At 40.9% G+C, this 20,626-nt stretch overlaps 1 protein-coding gene across 6 annotated transcripts in view; it reads left to right on the plus strand.

Moving 5' to 3' along the window:
* Positions 1-20,626, plus strand: part of ELAVL3 (ELAV like RNA binding protein 3) — a 108,430-nt gene that overhangs the window by 68,560 nt on the left and 19,244 nt on the right. For 5 of the 6 annotated variants that reach the window (XM_087925968.1, XM_026716756.2, XM_087925969.1 and 2 more), the window contains exon 2: positions 2,277-2,499. In XM_087925968.1, coding sequence (XP_087782094.1) covers positions 2,277-2,499 — 223 coding nt within the window. The remainder of the gene's footprint in view (positions 1-2,276; positions 2,500-20,626) is intronic. The other variant, XM_026716755.2, reaches the window with a different exon arrangement.

The raw sequence follows: 20,626 nt of genomic DNA on the forward strand, positions 1-20,626 counted from the left end.
CTCTGGTCTCTAGCCTGGGAATTTAAATTCCTTTAGTTATCAACCCAGCAAGAAATCACTAATGCAGAAGCCACCACAGGGGTGGCTAGGTAACATAATAGATCCATTGTCTGGTAGAACTTTAATCTGCAGGATGAACTGCAGTTGGCTTACAAGTACTTTAAACAAAATAATCACAGAATCATTACAAAATAGTAGGCAGAGGAGTGATGCCCAGCCTTGCTTTTCTTCAGAGACAGTGGCTAAGCATTTGCTTCTTGCTTTTTGGTACAGCTTCCTATATGTGCTTGAGGCCCTAAAGCTTTTGTGCTTAATTAACTATTGTTTTACTGACTGTTGCTTATAAAATAGAATGAGGCTAATATAATAAACTTACTAAATATAAGAAAACAAATTTGCCAGTCTATTAGGATGTTCTAAATTTATTATACTAGACTCTTAATGTGGAAGCTAACAAAACATCAGTAAATCAGGGTGGATTTTTTTTCCAATAAGCACCACAGTGGGAATGGCAATCTGGGAGTAGGAAACCAACTTGAAAGATAAATAACTTAAGAGTCCTGAAAAACTGAAACATCTTAAATTGAATTTAAAAAAGAAACAGATTAAAAATGGCATGGCAATAAATTGGATATGTTCTAATGCTTCTGATAACATGGTTTTATATCTTGGTTTGGGAGGGTTGCCTGGAGACTGGTATATAGATGATGTCCACTTAGTACAGCAATTACAAGTATAATGTACGAATTGTGTATATAAATTAGAGGGTGTATGAAACTGCTCCTATCGGTAAGCTTAACATATGTCCATGAAAGTTGTTGACAATCTTTGCAAGGTAATAGGCATTCAGAATAAAATTAGACATTTCTAAATCATCATCAGAGCCTCTAAATAAATGTGAACAGAATTGCAGACTTAATATTGATCTGTATCTGTTCTGCTGTTCCCTGCTTTGTTCTGAATTTGTTTATCTTGACGGTTACCCAAACTGGTCATCTCTTTTTAGTTATTTCATAGATACATTTTGTATTTAGATCACTTTACAGATTATATTTTTGCATAAATTCCTAAGGTTTTCTGCATGTGACCCAAACATTTGCAAATTATTGGCAAGTTGCAACAACTTGGTCTGGTTGCAGCATCCCGGAATTTTTGTGTGACATAATATTGGTTAGTCTTTATGTTAGAGTGTAATATGGCTTTTGAATGATGGCTTTTAGAACCATTATTTATTTCTGTGAAGTAGAGAATAAACATGGAACTATACTCAACCAAATAAAAATTATCTTTATGTAGAAATTTAAATTTCCAAAGCCTAGTAAATACCATATAGTGAAAGAAGAGTGCCCCGTCCACAACCATCTTTCTAAGGAGATTATTGGTAGGCCCAGCAAATTAGTGATGCATTTTTCTTTGATGATATTCATTCCTGGCCTGAGGCTGGAGTGTAATGGCAGAATCAATGGCCTGATCAATAGTTTAAGAGGAAACCAGCATTTTGCTAACAGAAGAGCTGCCTGTAGGGAAAGCACAGAGAAGTGGATGGTTGGCACAGAGGCTTTGAACAATCAGAATAAATGTCCAGGGAATGAAGTGGAAAGAACCATTGTAAAGGGAGGGGGGGGTTGTATTGCCTAAAGAAGCACTGATCAGTCATTATTGCGAGGTCCTGAATTTCCACCACTTTCCCATCAAATGCACTTTAAATTTGTTTGTGCATGGAAAAATATGGTAAGAAATTAAATGAAAATAGTTTAAAATCTCCTTCAGGTCAAATACAAGTCCTGGTGATTTCATGCACGTATCCACATAGCAGTTTTTGGCAAAACTGCAGAGGTGTTTTGGGGACCTTTCTCCAACTTTTCTTCATCTATTCTACGTACTGATTTTCTCTGTTGGTCCACCACCCAAGTATTAGTCTCTGAGTTCAGGCAAGGGCAATATGTATTCCGCTTGAGCATAGCATTCCTGTAGGAGCAATTTTTGGGGAGCTGCATTACATAGAAATAGTATACTAGTGTGAACAAAATAGGACCATCGTATGGCTTCTGGCACTTCCTTTTTTTCTAGCATTTTCTTTCTCTCTTTCTTCTCTCTTTTTTATATACTACATCAATATAACCTCTATGAAACCATAACACTGAAACAAATATATTATAAGCCTAATCCATTCCAACAACTCTTACGTTGCAAATGAACAATGTCATACAAACTGCTGGGTTTGCCTCCCATCCTTCGTAACCGTAACACTTTTCCCTCCTCCCTCTTGTTTTCAGCAGATAATCAGCACAATGGAGACCCAGGTGTCCAACGGCCCCACAAGCAACAGTTCCCTCCCCAATGGGCCACTGATCAGTGCCAATGGGGCCACTGATGATTCCAAAACTAACCTCATAGTCAACTACTTACCCCAGAACATGACACAAGAAGAATTCAAGAGTCTGTTTGGAAGCATTGGAGAGATTGAATCATGCAAACTGGTTCGAGACAAAATCACAGGTAAGACTGTACATGTTTGTCTGTATGGATGAAAAAGAAAGAAAATTTGAGATAGAAAGATAATCTGGCTAAAAACCCATGGTAAAATGGAAATACCTATGGTCTTGGGAAATTTCAAAGAGCTGTGGGGTTTTGAAGAAGCATTCTGTGTCTCAGTATGCTCACATAGGGCAGCAGCTATGGAAAACAAGTTCCATGCTATTGATTATTTGGAAACATCCTGAAAACTTCCCAATATTGTTTTGTGTTAGAATATTTCTTGGGTACAGTTGAATTGTGAACTGTAAACATGCTGCTGCTACCACTTTACCTCCAAATGATCCCATAGAGTTGAAAAGAGATAAGAAAAGCCTAATTTAAGGAGCACTTTCCCCCCAGGAAAATAAATAACAAAAAAAAAGGAAAATACAGTATGTTCTGTGTTACAAACTCATAATAGGTTTATGGAATTTGCTGCTATTTAAAATGTGATAGATAATGGGTTTAAATAACAAAAATGTGCAAGGATGATTATTAATGGCTGTGAAAGGGTATACATAACAAACCTCCAGATTAAAATACTTCAAATAACAATAGAAAATGCTGCTTGTTTTTGGGAAGTGTAAAGATGGATTAGAAGAAGGAGCTTTCATTGAGCAGACCAGCACATAAACTATGTTCAGCCTGAAGAAGGTTTATCTATAATTTAGTATGATATTAGAATTGAGCTACTCTAGGTTTTTGGAATTGTCTCAGCTACAGAGGACATGAATGACCCTCAGATGGTAAATTCTTAGGATTTGAGATATTTTGCTAATATTAAAGTCGCTTTTGAAAATGGATGGCATGTAAATTTAATAAATTCCTTTTCCTTCTGGGAAGCTACATTAACAGTGGCAGAGAAAATATAGTGACTTTCTGATGAAAAAGCGAGCATGTGTGTATTAGAAAATATATGAAATATATTTTAGAAATTGTAAGATAGAATACGTCCATGAAACTATGGATTATAGAAGATATCAAGGTATTTGCATCCAGACTGCATTTTATATTATTGTTAGAGTTCCTTAAGAAGGAAATACAAATTTAGTGAACCATTAAATTTACATAGCAAAACAGCATTTTAATGATCCGCAGATTTGTAGAACATATAAAGAAATTCCTTTAAATATTTTGTCACAGCAGATGGCAGCACCTGATTGACCTACTTGGGGTTTGAAAGCTAAGCTTGGTTAGTATTTGAGTTGGAAACTCCCAGGGAACCTTGAAGCTAGACTAGGAAGTCCATTACAGCCTGAAAGAAGGCATTTGTAATCCAGTTGTGATAACTGTCCAAAACCCATGTAGACCTATCTATGAGGTCAACGGGAGAAAAAGCCAGGAAAAATATTATCTTTTGAAGCAGGGGTGTCAAATTTGATTTCATTGAGAGCCACATCAGGGTTGTGTTTGACCTGGGGAGGACAAGTGGGCGTAACCAGGATGGGCATGTCCAGCTCGACATCCTGCAGCCCTCTGCCAGCAATAATGGAGCCTGGGACGGGCGCGCAGAAAACGGGCTCTGTTTTCACTGGCAATGGGCTGCAGGAGGATGTTGCAGCTGAAAACAGAGCTCCGTTTTCACTGGCAGAGGCACCTCAGGCCAGTCCTTCACTGTTTCCAGGGTGGCCCCAGGAGCCAGATTTAAGCAGCCCAAGGGCTGGATCCAGTTGTGGGCCTTGAGTTCAACATCCCTGCTTTGAAGCATTTTATTGCATTGATTTGTGACGTTGAAAATAATTGTTTCATGATATGATGTATTTTTATATCTTATTACATGGAAATATAATAATAATAAAATCATAATAATAATAATACTATTTCAGAGCATCCATTGTCCAGTATTGATTGTTTGTTTAAGTACAAGTACTTAAACAAGGCAATATTGATTATGTTTGTGCATACTATTTGAGAACAAATAAAATCCTATCTACTTTTTCATACTATCTTGCTTTTATAAATTCAGTTTCACAGCAAAGTCTTCTATGCAGGTTGATTAGTCTACTCACAAATGTGATAGCTGAGTGAGAATTTGAATGTGTGCTCAGTTGCCAAACACTACATTTGTCTTTTAGTGATTGTAATAAATTGTCCTTTCTGACAAGACAATATTCATAACATTCAGTTGAATGTAGAATATAGAATAAAGTTGGAAGGGATCTTGGATGTCTTCTTGTTTAACCCCCTGACAAGCAAGAGATGCTATACCTTTCCAGAAAAATGGCTGTCCAATCTCTTCTTAAAACTTTCCAGTGTTGAAGTGTCCACAGTTTCTGGAGGCAAATAGTTTATCAGCATTCCAAGTACCCTGTTTCTCCAACAATGCAGCCTCCCCCAATAGGAAGTCCCAGCACGTTTTATAGGCATTAAATTAAGCCCCTCCCCCCAAATTAAGGCCTATATTAAAACATGCAAAATGGGGGGGAATGGTGGGGGGGCTTGCCATTAGGAAGTACTTTTGTTGCACACCTGGATATGGTGCTGCCTGCGTTGACCCCGATACAAAGTGTCCCACCAATGCCGAGGTCAACATCCAAGCCATCGCTGCCCACCCGCCCAAAGATGCAAAGGGGGGGGGGAATTAAGTCACCCCTGAAAAGACAGCCTAGCCATTTTTTCGGGGGTCAAAAAAAAAAAAAGACCCGGCCTTATTATATGAGAAACACGGTAACAACCTCCAAAGAAAATGATTCCGAGAATATCATCTTCCTAAAGATCCATTTTATTCGAGATGTCTTATTGGCACATCTGGGAAAACCTGAATCTGAATGTTCCGGATTTTCTCTAGCCCAAAGGAAACCCCAAATCCAACCCCTGCACCAAATCATCCACCACATGGTCCAATTGTTATTTCATTCCAACTGGAAACTACCCCCAGTCACTCCCCTCCAGGTACAGGGTAGCATGTTGTTGTGGCTAGTTTTCCACCACTCCTTGAAATCACCCTCCCAAATTCCCAGGCACTAAATGTGGCAGCCCAGAAGCCTCAAAGAAAATTGGCTTCCAAGCTGACAGGCTTCCCCCCGCCTCTCAGGCGAAAATCACATCCTGGAATGAGAAACAAGCAGGGGGTTAATTCAATCAACAAGCAGTTAACCTCCTCACACACCCCCAGGAGGACTCTTTGGTTTGTCTGGGAATTTATCATGGAATTGTTTCACTAGGACATCCGCTTTGATATCATAGCTCTTAACCCAAACAGGTTAACTTTGTCACCTCTGACAAAGGGTACCCATTCCAATGGACCAGATACTGCAATCTGCCTCTATGCAATTTAGAATCTAGAATCTGTTTTTCCTTTGTAATGGGTTTCACCCTGTACTACAATCACTTTGGGAGGCGCTGTTGGCTGTGGCCTTAGCCTTGAACTGAAGCAGATTTTAACAAACTACTATGAAAGACTGGGTGTATTTACCCCAGTATTCTAGGGAGACTTAATTGCACAGTTACTGGATTAATCACTTTCACTATAGGGAAAGGTCCTAAAATTTCAGTCCTAATTTCTTACTAGGTAATTTTAGCCTAATGCAATTGGTTGATAGATAAACTCAATCTCCCACCCAAAAAGGGGGTTGGATAGATTGATGTTTATCGGCTTGTTTTTTATATGCTTCCACGGCTTCCGTTGGCGCTTTCTTTGTGCTTTCCCAACCCTTCTTTAATTACTCCATCTGTTTGGTTAATGACATGAAGGTGGGTTGTTCTCTTGGTAGTTCTGGCATGAGAACAAATTCCATACTACGAGTGACCTGGAAAGGGCTTAAACTAGTGCTACTGTGCACTGCATTGTTATAAGCCACTTCAATTTTCTTGTTGGTAATCTATATAACATCTGATGTATTGCTCCACCATGGCATTCACACATTTCGTAGGCTCGTTCATACTCGGATGAAAAGCCAAGTTATATCCTTGTGAAGATCCAATGGATTTCAGGAACTCCCTCCAGAACCAAGTGGTGAACTGGACTCTCCTGTCCAAAATTATACATTGCAGTACTCCATGTAGCCTGTAAATTTGCTTAACAAACATCTGGGCTAGCTTTTGGGATGAAGGCAGCCCAGAACAAGCAGTGAAATGGGCTTGCTTGGAAAATAAATCAATTACATTCCAAATCACTGAGTGCCCCCCACTTTCAGGAAGTTCCAGTATAAAATCCATGTCAGTCTCTTCCCGGGGCAACAGGTTTGGCCACTTGTTGGAGGAGAACTGGAGGCTTCCCTGGCCTCAATTTCATAGTGGCACAAATGGCACAACTTTCTACATATTCCTCTACATCTGCTTTCATTTTCGGTCACCAAAACTGCCTCCGAGCCAAGTGGAAGGTCTTTAGGAATCCAAGGGACCAGCTAAATGAGAGACAGGACTCCACTGTAGTACCATTAGTCTCAAGCTGTTGGGTATGTAGAGCTTGGACCCTTTCCATGCCAATCCCTCTCTCATGGTTAGAATCTCCTTGTTTTATGTGTACCATTGGTCAGTTAGTAGTGCCTTCTTAATGTCCGTAGTTTTCTTCAAAAGGGGCAGCTTGGCATCTGGCCTGGCTCCTAGTGGTGGCTTGGGCTGCACTTTGTGTGTTAGGGACCATGGTGTAGTTGATCTCCTCTTGCCAGCTGTCATATTGGGGTTTCCATGACAGAGCATCAGCCAAAAGGTTCCCCCCCGGATGTATGTGAGTTGGAAATTGAAATGCTTGAAGTATTGAGCCCAGCAAACTTGCTTAGGGTAAAGTTTCCAGGGCATTTTCAGGGCTTCAAGGTTTTTGTGGTCAGTCCAGACCTCGAAAGGCACCTTGGCCCCATCCAGGAAATGTCTCCATGACAAGAGAGCCCACCAGATTGCAAACACCTCCTTCTCCCAAACTGCCCAGCACTGTTCTGTGTCTGTCAGTTTTTTTAGACACATATGCACAAGGCAACAATATACCCTGAGGGTTTTCCTGGAGAAGTACAACTGCCACTACCACATCACTGGCATTGGCTTGAACAATAAATTGCCTGTCAGGACCTGGGTGTTTTGGAGGATATGTTCTTCCACAAATAGTAGCTTCAATTTCTTGAACACTTTTTGACAGTCCATCATCCAAGCTAACGGCTGAATTGGATGGGGTTTCATGAGGGGGGGGTCCTGTTTTCAACAACTTTGTTAGGGGAAGGGCTACCTCTGCAAAAGAGGGAATAAATTGTCTTTAGAAGTTGGCAAACCCCAGGAAGCTTTGGAGCTGTTTGTGTGTGTGAGGCGGCTGCCAGTCTAGCATGGCATTTTCTTTCCCTGGATCCATTTTGATCCCTTCATTTAACACTCGGTAACCCAGGTAGTCTAGTGAGATCTTATGGAACTCGCATTTGAATAGCTTTGCATAGAGTTTTGCAGCTAGGAGTTTTTTCAATACCTGCTGCACCAGATAATGTGCTCTTCTAGCAGTTTGCTGAAGATGAGAATGTCATCCAAATAAACCAGGACCCCATTATATCGGTGCTCATGCAGTGCTTCATTAATTAGTTGCATAAAGACTGCAGGGGCTCCTTGTAGCCCAAAAGGCATGACTCAGAATTGGACGCTGCCAAGTGGGCAGTTAAAAGCAGTTAAAATCATCCCGTCCCATATGCGTACTCTGTAATACACTTTTCTCAAATCTAGTTTAGTAAATATTTTGCCTTTTGTCAGGTGATTCAACATGTCTTTCATGAGGGGGAGTGCGTAGGTATTCTGCATGCACACAGCGTTGATCCTGTGAAAATCCATGCAGAATCTCATCCCTCCATCTTTTTTTTCTTTGAATAGCACTGGGGCAGCTACCTTAGACTTCATGGGTTGGATGAACCCTCTGGCTAAATTGGTGTCAATGTACTCACAACTCAGTCGTTTATTTTGGGGTCATAGAGTACATTTTAGGCTTTGGTAGGTTAGCCCCTGGTTCAATTTCAATTGCGCAGTCAATTGGGGGGGGGGAAACATTGCAGTCCTCTTCGCTAAAGATGGCGGCCAGGTCTTGGTATTCTTTGGGGACCTGGGGGCAGCGGGCAGCATTTCAGTGGCAGTTGCTGCTACCTCCGGTGGCTTGGGGCTAGTCGGTGGATTGCAGCTCTCTGGAGGGATTGGTGGAAAGGGGCCTATGCCTATTCTAATTTTTCTGTAGCCATCTTCCCATTTGATCATTGGGGCCCACTCGTCCAGCCAGGCTAGCCCCAATATAACAGACTCAGTCATTTTTGGAGCTAACACGCATCTTACAAGTTCTTGGTGTCACCCCATCTCCATCCTAATAGGTTCAGTGACTAGGGTAGCAGGGGCTCCACCTATCAGTGTCCCATCTACTTGCTGGAAGCAGATTGGCTGGACCAGGGGTTTTGTCTTTATTCCTAACTGCTCAACAATGGGGAACCCAATTATGCATCTGGTGCAGCCTGTATCTATAACTGCTTCTACTTCCCCTTGCACCCCAGTCTCTGGCACTTCTAGTCTGACTTTAACAGTGAAAGGGCAGATGGCTCCACTCACCATTGGATCGTCATCCCCACTAGCGGTTCTGGAATGGGTTTCTTTGGCTGGAGGTTTCTCACCTTCCTTTATGGGAGGGGGAACCTCTACGGCTTGTCAGGTGAATCTGCTCACATCTAGTGGCTTCCTTGTGGTCCTCCTTCCTCTGGTTGCTATGGGAGGCTGAGGTTGAGGGACAGGCACAGGAGCTAAGCACTTGGACTCTCAGTGCCCTAATTGACTGCATCTGTAGCATTTAATTGTGCTAGGTTGCTGGGCCAGTGGTGGTTCAGGTGGTTTCACTGGGGCTCGCTGACCCAGATGTTTTCTTGCCTGCTTCTCTTGTGCGGGTTTGTGGTAAGGATTGATTTCTCAATCCATCACCATGGCCATGGTGTACCAATCCTGCAGTCGGTTTGGTATACTTTGGATGCCACATGCTTTTCTAATCTTTGGGTCTATGACCTCCTTAAAATAGTGGATAAGAATGGATTCAGGCCAGTGTCTGAGGTTCCTGGCCACCCTTCTGAACTCCCAGACAAACACCTTGGTGGGGGGGGGGTGATTCCCCTTTTTCATAGTCTTAATCAGGGCTTCATTCCCATTTCTGCATTCCGTGTCTTCGAATCTGGCCCGGAGCAGCTGGATGAATTTATTGGCATCGTCTAGCTCAGTAGGTCTTTCATCATGAAGGTGGGCTATCCACTCCACCACCTCTCCCTCATTCATCCCATCACCTATTGGTAATGGTCAGGTCATGGTCAGATTGGTACTGGTCCCAATACCGGTCAATGTACACACACACTTGGTTGAGGAAGTATGCCAACTTCCCTGGGGTCCCATCAAATATCACCCTAAATCTTGGTGGTGGTCCCATGGTGGGAGGGGCTGGATGCACTGCAGGAGGTGCAGCTGGAACAGCTGGGGGTGGGGCAGAAACCAGCTGTTACACAGCAGCTGGCTGCAGGGCTGGAACTAGTGGTATGACTGGTGCTGGCATCCATTGGTACTGACCCACCCCTGGCCAAGATAAAAAGCCCAGCCAAGTAGAATATACTCCACTGGTGGTAGCCTGAAGGCCGGTTGGTGAAGGGGAGTGGCTGGCTGTTGCAGACCTCCAAGACCTGGCTGCAGCTGCTGCCCATCTCTAGCAGGTTGGGCCGGGTGTATAGAGCATGTTCTTCTGTCATCTCTGGCTGAATAGAAGGATGCCATCACCGCACTATAGCCACTTACTGACCCTGGATCTGGGAAGGTGAATGTAGACTGAATCAGGACCCACCTTGGCTGGCTAACCTGAGCTCCTGGGGCGTAGCTGCCCACCTTGAGATGTTCAAATCACTCTGGGAGACCTGGCAATGATTGGCTCGACAAGGGAGGTAGCTGGCTTCAATAGTGAATCTTCAATCAATGTGAGATCCCAAAGGTCAGTTATCTCCACTCAACACCTTGGGTTGTCCTCATTGGACTGGTTTCTGGTTGGTACTCAGGTAGCCTCACCTTGGTTCCAATCTCCAGAATTGGGTCAGCTTGACCAAGTTGCCAGGACTCTGGCTCTTTGGGTTGAGCACCTTGTCACTGTTCTGCCTCGACAGCTTTGATTGCTTGTGTCATGCCTTCAGAGGGACAGTAGAGGGTCTCAATGAGGGACCCCATGTCAGTCCCCATGGCTCCCTCTTTGATCATCTCCTCCATCTTCCCCGAGTCTTCATGCCACCCGGTAGGCAGGTTGGTATTTGGAGATCAGGATGCTGGAGAGCCCCCGGGTTTCAGGAAGCTGGTTGAAATTTTAACAGATTCGGATTTATGTCAGTGTTCCAAGTATCAACCTCCAAAGAAAAAGATTCTGAGAATATCATCTTCCCAAAGATCCATTTTATTAGAGATGTCATATTGGCACATCTGGTAAAAACCCAAATCTTGAGAGTTCTGGTTTTTCCCTAGCTCAAAGAAAACCCAAAATCCAATCCCTGCACCCAATCATCCATCACATGCTCCAATCATTATTTCATTCCAACTGGAGACTATCCCCGATCACTCCCCTCCAGGTGCAGGGTAACATGTCCTTGACTTTCTAAGAAAGGAAAGTTGTGACTAATTTTCTGCCGCTTCTTGAAATTCCCTTCCCAAATTTCCAGGTACTAAATGTGGTGGCCCAGAAGCCTTAAAAAATGGCTTCCAAGCTGACATCATTCTACTTATTAATTGTTTTAATTGTCAGTAAATTTCTTTGTTCCAGGTTGGTTCTCTCTTTGTTAAGCTTCCATCTGTTCCTTCTTGCCCTGCTCTAAGGTGCTTTGGAGAATAGGTTGACCCCCTCTTCTCTGTGACAGCGCCTCTGATATTTTATTCTATCTTCTGCCTTCTGGAAAGATAGAAGGTGGCTAAGGCATGTTCTTTGTATAATGTCCTCTCTGGTATTTGAAGAGCATGGTCATGTTGATCTTCCTCAAGGCTGAACTATCACTGTAGCTTGACTGTTCATTTCAGGATTTAATTCCTAAGCCCCTAATTGACCTCTTTGTCCTTCTCTGAATTTTTTCCAGTTTGCTTTGGTCATGGAGTGCATAGGCCAGAACAGATATGAATGATGCATGTGACCAAAATGTTCCCAATTCAGCTCCCTGGACCCAGGGCAAGCCCAGACTGAATTAATTGTTCTGGATTTGTTCATTGCTTGTCAATATAAATGAGGAACCCAAATAACCTATCATTTCAAAATTGTCTTAATCACTACAGAAAATCTTAGCAGGCATAAGCAGCTTCATTTTAAGACTGGAAATTTTCATTGCAAAGCATACAAAATGTATTTACAATTTCTAGAGGAAGGGATATTAGGTTTAGTCAGTCATTCAGTCAAAAGATTTCAAGAAATGGATTTACACATTGCTGATATGATACCTATTTGGTCTTGATGCATATCAGATAAAATATTTTCCATTTTAATTAGAATGTCTTCATATACTTAAACTGGACATCTGAATCCTACAATATGAAAGGAGGGAACTGTAGCATTTCTGTTACCAACATCTAACATGTTGAGATTGTTAAATTATTTCTCGTGATAAATTAATATGATTTGTTTCACAAATATGTTTGCAATATAGTCCTCAGCTTTATCAGATGGTGAGTGCATGAATATACTCATGTTATTTTCTCAACAATAACAGGGTAAGTGGTTGCCATTGCCTTCCTGGTAGTTTTAATTGCTAGCTGTCCCCTAGCCATGGGATTTCCTCAGTGGTGGGATTCAATTTTTTTTTACTACCAGTTCTATGGGCTTGGCTTGGTGGGCGTGGCTTGGTGGGTATGGCAGGGGAAGGATACTGCAAAACCCCATTCCCTCTCTCCCCCCCTAACCTGCTTTCCAGCTCCGTTCTCCTGTGTAGGGCAACAAAAGAAGACCCAGCCGATCAGCTGGGACTCAGGAGGCAGCGACTAGATGGGGTCGGGGCCAGTCAGAGGTGGTATTTGCCGGTTCCCGAACTACTCAACATTTCAGCTACCAATTCTCCAGAACTGGTCAAAACTGGCTGAATACCACCTCTGGGTTTCCTGATAATTTTCTGTCTAAATACACATCAGATCCAATATAGCACCATCTTTCAGAATCAGACAAAGTCAGCTACAAGACTGTGATTTTTGTGGTTGATAGAATATATGAGCTTTTTTTTTTTTTTTTGCAAGATGCTGAGCATGAAAAGAAAATATGTGGCTGCTTTTAAATGCCTCTTAAAGCAGCCATCTCATTTCCCAGATCAGTATATATGAGCCAGAAAAAAAGATGCGTGAATATTCATGAATAGCCAAGAAGTGCCAGATCTCAAGGACTTCTGAATCATTGTTGTGGGATACTCAGCTATGCTTCAGACCCTCCCATTCTGATTTGTGTATTTCCTACAGATCTCTATATGTACCTGACACGTTAGTTGCAATAAAGAAAAGCTCCTAAATTAAATTAAAGAAAAGCTCCTAAATTGTATCCTACATTGGTCCACAGTGTGGCTATGGACTAAGAAAGTTGTATATATGCATGAGGGAAATTGTGTTGAAATTTTTGCTACAAGAACTTTTTGCTCAAAAGGCAAGCTCATTTTCACTTTAACTATCTTAGTTTCATCTCAAAATGTGAGTTTCCTCTTCAGCAGAGAGTGAAAAGTTCAGATGACTCTTTACTAGATCATTACCATAATTTAATACACCACTATAATTTAATATATTGGTGTAATATATCATTTAGTAAAGATTATATTGTATGAATTAATTTGACAGTGTGAAAAGGCTGATCATCAGATAAAGTAGCACCTGTGGACAAGGAAAACCAAAAACAAAATTCTCCCTTTTTAGTTACGTTTGCATAAATGCAAAGCTAGTGTCAGAAGGGGCGGAAGGATGCTGCTTCCTATCTGAGGAACTGTCTTACCCCAATGGTGTGCTGTCCCATCAGTGCTGGCAGAAGGGGCATGCTGCAGATCCCTTCAGTCAAGGAATTTCAATTGGCAGGGTCCTAGAAAAGAGCCTTTTCTGCTGTTGCTCCTGCCCTTTGGAATGAACTGTGCCCTCCCCGGAGAGATACGAACCCACCCTCCTGACATTTTTATAAAGACTTGGCTCTGCCAGTTGGCCTAGGGTCTGAATGGGGATGCATCGTGCTGGAAGTAGCTGACAGATTAAGACCAGACCCCAGTCTCTTCATGTGCATCCTGATTTCTTCCTCCCTGTCCTTTTTAATGAATTATTATTGTTGTTGTTGTTGTTATTAATCTTCTATTCATTAAACATGAAACTCAGTCAACTGACCATTTAAAAAGTATCAGAAATGCCAGTGACTGGTGCTAATGGTTGATACGGGTTGCTGCCAGCGTCCTAGGCATCAACCAATTATCTTCTTAAAATATATGATGTTCCGAGTGGCGCAGGGTTTTTTGCAGTTCTGCTGGTGTTATTGCAGGAAGTTGCAATTTCTTGATGTGTTTTGTAAAATTCTTGGACATGGTATCAAGTGTCCCAATGATAATGGGTATCACTGTTACATGTTTCATCCATAATTGCATAATTTCAATGGCCAGGTCGCGATTTCATGATTTTTTCCAGTTCTTTTTTATCAACTCTGGCGTCTCCTGGACCACAGTATCAATAAATTGTACACTTTGGCCTTTGACAACCTTAATATCTGGTGTGTTATGTTCCAATGGCGATTCATCTGTATTCAAAAGTCCCATAAGATCTTCACTGTTCCATTTTCGACAACTTTTTCCACTTTATGTTCCCATGACTTTTCGGATACAGGTAGGGCATATTTTTTACACAATGATCAATGGATTAATCAATCATGTCTAACTTTGTAGTCAGTTTGCATGATTTTGTTGCACTCACATATTAAGTGTGAAACAGTTTCAACTTTATCATTGCAAAGTTGACAGTTTGGATTGTCAGTGGATTTTTGTATCTTTGCTTTCATGGCATTAGTTTGTAGTGCTTGTTCTTGAGCAGCAAGTATTAAACCTTCCATTTCTTTTTTGATGGTTCCTCTCTTAAGCCATACCCATGTCAAGTTGTTATCACATTTTCCTTCAATGTTTTTTTATAGTGCTGTCCATGCAAAGCTCTGGTTTTCCATCCATTTAATCTGTCATCCAGCTGTTATTCCTTATATTCTGCCTTTGTTTCTGTTGTTTTTATAATGTTCTCTATTTTCATAGCCTGCAGCAATTTTTCTGTACTTTGGTTCACATAATCATTCAAACTTAGTTTTTATTCTTCTACAGGTTAATGGATTTGCAATAGCCCTCTGCCCCCTATTCTTCTCGGCAGATGTAACCTGTCGATGTCACTTCTGGATGTAAAGCATGGTACATATTCAAAGGTTTATGCATTTTCTGGTCCAGGTTTTCCAGTTCAGCCACAGTCCAGTTGATGATTCCAGCTGGGTAGCGTATCATTGGAACTGCCCGTGTATTAATGGCTTTAATTACGTTTCCAGAATTGAGTTTTGATTTTAATATGAGGTATTCCTTTGGCATTGACTCTTTGACTTTTCCATTCAAGATATTATCTGCTTCCAATATGCCTAGGTATTTGTAGCCGTCATCCTTTGCTAATGCTTTCACAATGCTTCATTTCCCAGTTCTATTCCTTCTATTTTTTTCTATTTTTCCTCACTACATGGATAGTATAGTACATTTTTCAAATCCAAAGTTCATTCTGATGTCATTGCTGAACAGTTGAACTGTGTTGAGTATTGATTCAAGTTCAGTGAGGCTTTTCGCATACAGTTTTAAGTCATCCATGTATAGTAGATGGTTTATCTTGCCATGTGGCTTGAGATTTGGTAGTCCAGTTTTGTGTTTTATAGGATTATTGTCAATAGAATTAATGCAATGTTGAACAGTAATGGCAAAAATGTGTCCCCTTGGAAGATTCCCCATCGGATGTTGACTTCACTAATGTTCTCCCCATTTGCTGTTAGAACTGTTTCCATTTTTGCATATTTGCTTTCAAAAATGTGCAAATATTTTTGCTGATTCCAAAGTTTTCCAGACAGGCATAATCCAGCTGTGGGGTAATGAGTCAAATGCCTTCTTGTAATCAATCCACGCCATATTTAAATTCGTTTTTCTTCATTTTGCATTTTTTAGTACCATGTTGTCAATGAGCAGCTGATCTTTTGTTCCTCTTGATTTTTTATAATTTCCTTTTTGTTCTGCCGGATACAAGCTGTTTTCCATCAGATGAATGAATACTGAATTTGCCAGTATTCTTTTAAAAAGTTTGAACATTGTTGGCAGACAAGTAATTGGGTGGTAGTTGCTTGGTTCTGAGCCCTTTTTTGGATCTTTCATTATCAAGTATGTTTGGCCAGCTGTTAACCATTCTTTGCTTGTTGCATTTTGAAGCATTTCGTCAAATTGAGTGGCCATGCAGTGATGGAGGCTGGTCAGATGTTTTAACCAGTATCCATGCAGTTCGTCCAGGCTAGGTGTGCTCCAGTTCTTGACCTTCTTTACTTGTTGTGCAACCACATCAGTTATTATTACAATATTCTCCATTTCATTTCATGTTGCTTGTTTTTTAATATCTTTGATCCAGGAGGTAGTTTTATTGTGTTCCACTGGATTTTCCCACAGTTCTTTCCAAAACATCAACAGTTTTTTCTTTCCTTGGGTTAGTTTGGACTCTATTTTCATCAAGTGACTGGTGGAAGAGGTGTTGGTTTCTTCTGAACTGAACATTTCATGATATTGTTTTATTCGTCCTTTGTGTTTTTCAATTTTCTTTGCTGTTGTTATTACATGCTGTTTTAGTTCTTCCATAATTTCTGTTATTGTTTTTTCCTCCAGGTTGTATTTTTTGTGAAAACTATTTTTCAGCATTTTATTTTTTAGTTTTCCTTCTTTCAAGTATTTCAAATTGCTGACATCTCCTTGTAGTTTTTTTTATTTTATTTTCAAGTCGAATTTTCCACTTTGGTGTTTCAGTGGGTTTCTTTTTTGGCATTTCATAATCCAATTGTGCAGTTACGATGGCAGCTGTGCTGTACATTAATTGGTTTGTTTCACATAGTGTGCTGGATGGGATGGAAGTTAAAATGTTCGCAGAATTTAGTAGATCTTTCACTCGTTTTCTATGTACTTCACAAATGGCAGGCAATCTTTTTATTTCTGTGTTTTCTTTGATGTGATTTTCAATCTTGTCTTTCAGCATTTCGCTAGATCACTTAGCTCTACACTTTCAAGTTGTTGCACAGGAAGATCTTAATCCTGTATGTTGGTTTCTTCCACTGGTTGGTCAGTTTGTTCAGGTGTTGAAGCTGTTTCTTCAGCCTGTTCATCATTACTTGTTTTTTTTCTAGCCAATGTTTCTAGATGTTGCATTTTCACATCTGTGAAAACTTTAGTATGGATGATGAAACATTTTTGATCCATTAATCATTGTTCAGTTATGTCACTTTCTGGGTGTTTTTCCTTCCACAGTTGCATCATTCTTTTTTGAAACCCCCTGGCGGTTGGTTCTGCCTGAAATTCTCAATTTTCGTCGGTTGTCCAAGCTTTGCGCTTTTGTCCCAGGTGCTTTACAGCTGCATGCCCTGGTTCCCCAGAAGTAGCAACTGAGCCCTGTAGCCCAGTGGTGGGATTCAAATTTTTTTAGTACCGGTTCTGTGGATGCAGCTAGGTGGGCGTGGCAGGGGAAGGATACTGTAAAATCTCCAGTCAGAGGTGGTATTTGCCAGTTCTCCGAACTACTCAAAATTTCCGCTACCGGTTCTCCAGAACTGGTCAGAACCTGCTGAATAGCACCTCTGCTGTAGCCCATTTTTTGACAGATGTCCAGGAGCCATAGCATCTGATACAGTCCTTGTTGACCTGGGCAATGACCGATCTGGTATGGAATTTTGTTGATTTCTTCTCATCATTGGTGATGGTAGGTGCCTGGGTTGTTTCACGGTGGCTAAGCCACTACTGATCCAAAAGCCAGCAATCCCATAACCATAAGGACTGTGCCTAATCCAGGCCCAGCCACAGGTATAATAATAATAATTATTGTTGTTCTTGTTGTTGTTCTTGTTGTTGTTATTTTCAATTTGCAATGTTTGTAAGCCACCCAGAGACACCTCTAGGTGACATGGTAGCAAACAAGTGTAATCAGTATAAATAAACAAACCACAGGCTATTAGCTTAAGGGATAACACTACTAAGAGTTCATATAAGATTGTGGTGGGATATAAATATGATAAACGGCATCTTAATTGCTGCTATTGGCTTTCTTTCTTTGTTTTTTTAGGTTATTTTTCACTCCAGTATTTTTAGTGTTGTGAATCTTAGGACTACATAAAGAATAGGTGTCACATAATGCTTGAAATTACTGAACAATAACTGGCTATATCGTAGGTGAACTTTTCCATTTGGGTTAATTTGGCATAAACAAGCAACAAAAATTTTGTCTCAGTATACAAAATTAAAGCTGCTTTTCAGGTGTGCTTGACTCCTGGTGATGGCATTCATCTGATTTGGGAACAATTAAATTACAACCATTTAATTGTGGAAATGAGATGGGCCCTTTTAGCTAAGCCTACGAGTCTGCTGAGCTCTTGAATTGGAATAGTCATATCTAGCGAAATATCAGAGGAAGAAAACCCAAGCAGAAGCTTTGAGAATATTGTATAATTTGCCTATTGTGGATCAAATATAAGACTTTTAAAATGTGTGTATTTTGTTAACATATATTTAACTGAAATACAAATTTTGCCAGCAAACAGAATTGTAGATCAATATTTTGCTGCTTTAAGATACATTAACATGTGTAATTGTTGAAATAATTTAGTATCAGATGGTAGAGAAGATGCTGTATTGCTCCCCCGCCCCCCCGGAAATTGTCTTGCTCTAGATCTTAATAGATAAATACTGAATTCCCAGGTGGTTTTCAAATCAGAAACACTGAGAGCTAGTGTTAAATTATGTGACAAGTGAATAAAGTCAACCATTTCTGCTATTCTCATGTAATAAGACAGAAGTAGTGTTTGAAGTGAATAATATAAGTCCTTCATAGTTCAGTAAAGATTTATGTGTGACGGATTACCATTTTGTCCAGTTTCCTCGAGGCAGGGAGGACAAGGAATGTCAAGTCTTCACGTGCCATAATAGCTGTGGAAAACCTACTTGAAAACATGAATAGCATCAATGTTAGTGGGTTTATTTTATTATATTCTTTTAATTCAGCCTCGTTCACAGCATATGGCAACCAGTATGTATTGCCCCGCATTACATCTAATATTATATTTGTTACTTAAATACTTACTGCCAATGGTTTGCCTGCACTGTAAGTAACTAAAAAGGTTTGAATAATGCATGAGTTGTTGTATTTCTGAGTAATCCTGAAGTGATATTCCCATTAAGTATTTCCATGAAACAACCACAAAAATATTCACCCAGAATGTGTGTTTTCTGTGGTACAAAACAGAACTCAAATGCCATAAGGTTGACCTCCAGTGTTGTGTTACCTTTTGTGGAACTATGAGTGTCCTGATGTCACAGCTCAAAAATCCTTCTTGCAGGCAAAAATTGTGCTATACTACTGGCCATTCTGTCTCCTAGGGAAACTTCATTGAGCAACTTCACACTGCTGTGTTTCCCTTGGTGAGCAGTTAGTATATTAAGTTGTGCGCTGTGTATGTTTGTATGCTCCACAATAAGAGCACTGCATTTCACATTTGGAGATGCTTATTTGTGTCTTCGTTAGATTCATCAAAAGATGTTCATTATTGCTGTCTGCTGTTATAAAACCTGCACAACCAGTTCCTTTCATTGAACCACTAGATTGGTTCCTTCCACAGTATTTGCTATGTGGTTGGCAATTGCCATGATTTTCTGTCAGTAAAAGAAATTGTCAGCATGTGCCATGAAGAATTTTCCCTAAATAAAGAAAAACAGCATCTTGTTCATCAAACCCAAAGGTTTGTGTGACAGATTTGGCATTTGAAATCACCCATTCTGAGTGAAGATTTTTGTTGGAAATATACTTTCCTTGTACTAGTAATCTTGTTTCATCAACTCTCTTCATCATCTCAAGAAAAAATACCCCCCCCCGCCTTCTTTTCTTATGATGCCACCAGCATTGATGGTGACTACCTGGATAACTTGCTGCACATTTTTGGTAAGATTTTTCAAAAATGGTTTGTCATTGCCTCTTTCCCAGCTGGCCTTGTGCATAAGGCAGAAATAGAATTTGCAGTCTCCAGGTTTCTAGTCCTTTCCCTTAAAACAGGGGTTGGCAAGATGTGGCTCTAGAGCCACATGCAGCTCTTTGAGTCATCTCCTGCAGCTCCCTGTCGGATGATCCCACCACTGGCTGGCCCCGCCCCTCACCCTCCCCTCACAGCCACTCCTCACCTGCCCTGAGAAGAGAAGGGCAGTGGCAGTGGATGCAGACTTGCTCCATATTCCAGGGCAGGAGCAAAACACCCCTCTACTTGCCTCTTTTTCTTGCCCTTGTTGGTGCTGTGCGCACCTCAGCCACTGAGGAAAAAGCGCGACTTTTCTCCTTCCCGAGACACTGGCTGGGCCAGCTGCATGAGGTGCACACAGCACCAACAAGGGCCAGAAAAAGAGGCAAGTAGAGGGGCGCTTCACTCCCATTGTGGAATACGGAGCGAGTCTCCATGCACTGCCATAGCCCTTTCCTTCTCAGATTGAACAAAGACTTGCAACAAAAGTCAACGATAATAAAAAAAGTTTCTTCCAACATATAAATGACAAGAAAAAAACCAAGACAACAGACAGTCCACTAAAGAGAGAAGATGGCAAGGAAGTAACAGGCAGCAGAGAGAAAGCAAAGCTGCTTAACTCATTCTTTGCATCCGTCTTCACACAAAAAGAAACTATAGCCAAACTTACCAAAAACATTACTTTAAAAGACAAACTAGAAATAAAAATTAAAATAAGCAAAAGAATGGTAAAAGAATACCTGTCTGATATTGGTGAATACAAATCACCGGGACCTAATGGATTACATCCCAGAGTTCTGAATGAGCTGGCAGATTTCATTTCAGAACCACTGTACCACATCTTTCAAAAATCCTGAAGCACCAGGGAACTACCAGAGGACTGGAAAAGAGCTGATGTGGGTCCCAACTTAA

The sequence above is a fragment of the Pseudonaja textilis genome, chromosome 2 (assembly GCF_049901715.1).
Source record: "Pseudonaja textilis isolate UNSWEBS1 chromosome 2, rPseTex1.2, whole genome shotgun sequence".
NCBI lineage: Eukaryota > Metazoa > Chordata > Lepidosauria > Squamata > Elapidae > Pseudonaja > Pseudonaja textilis.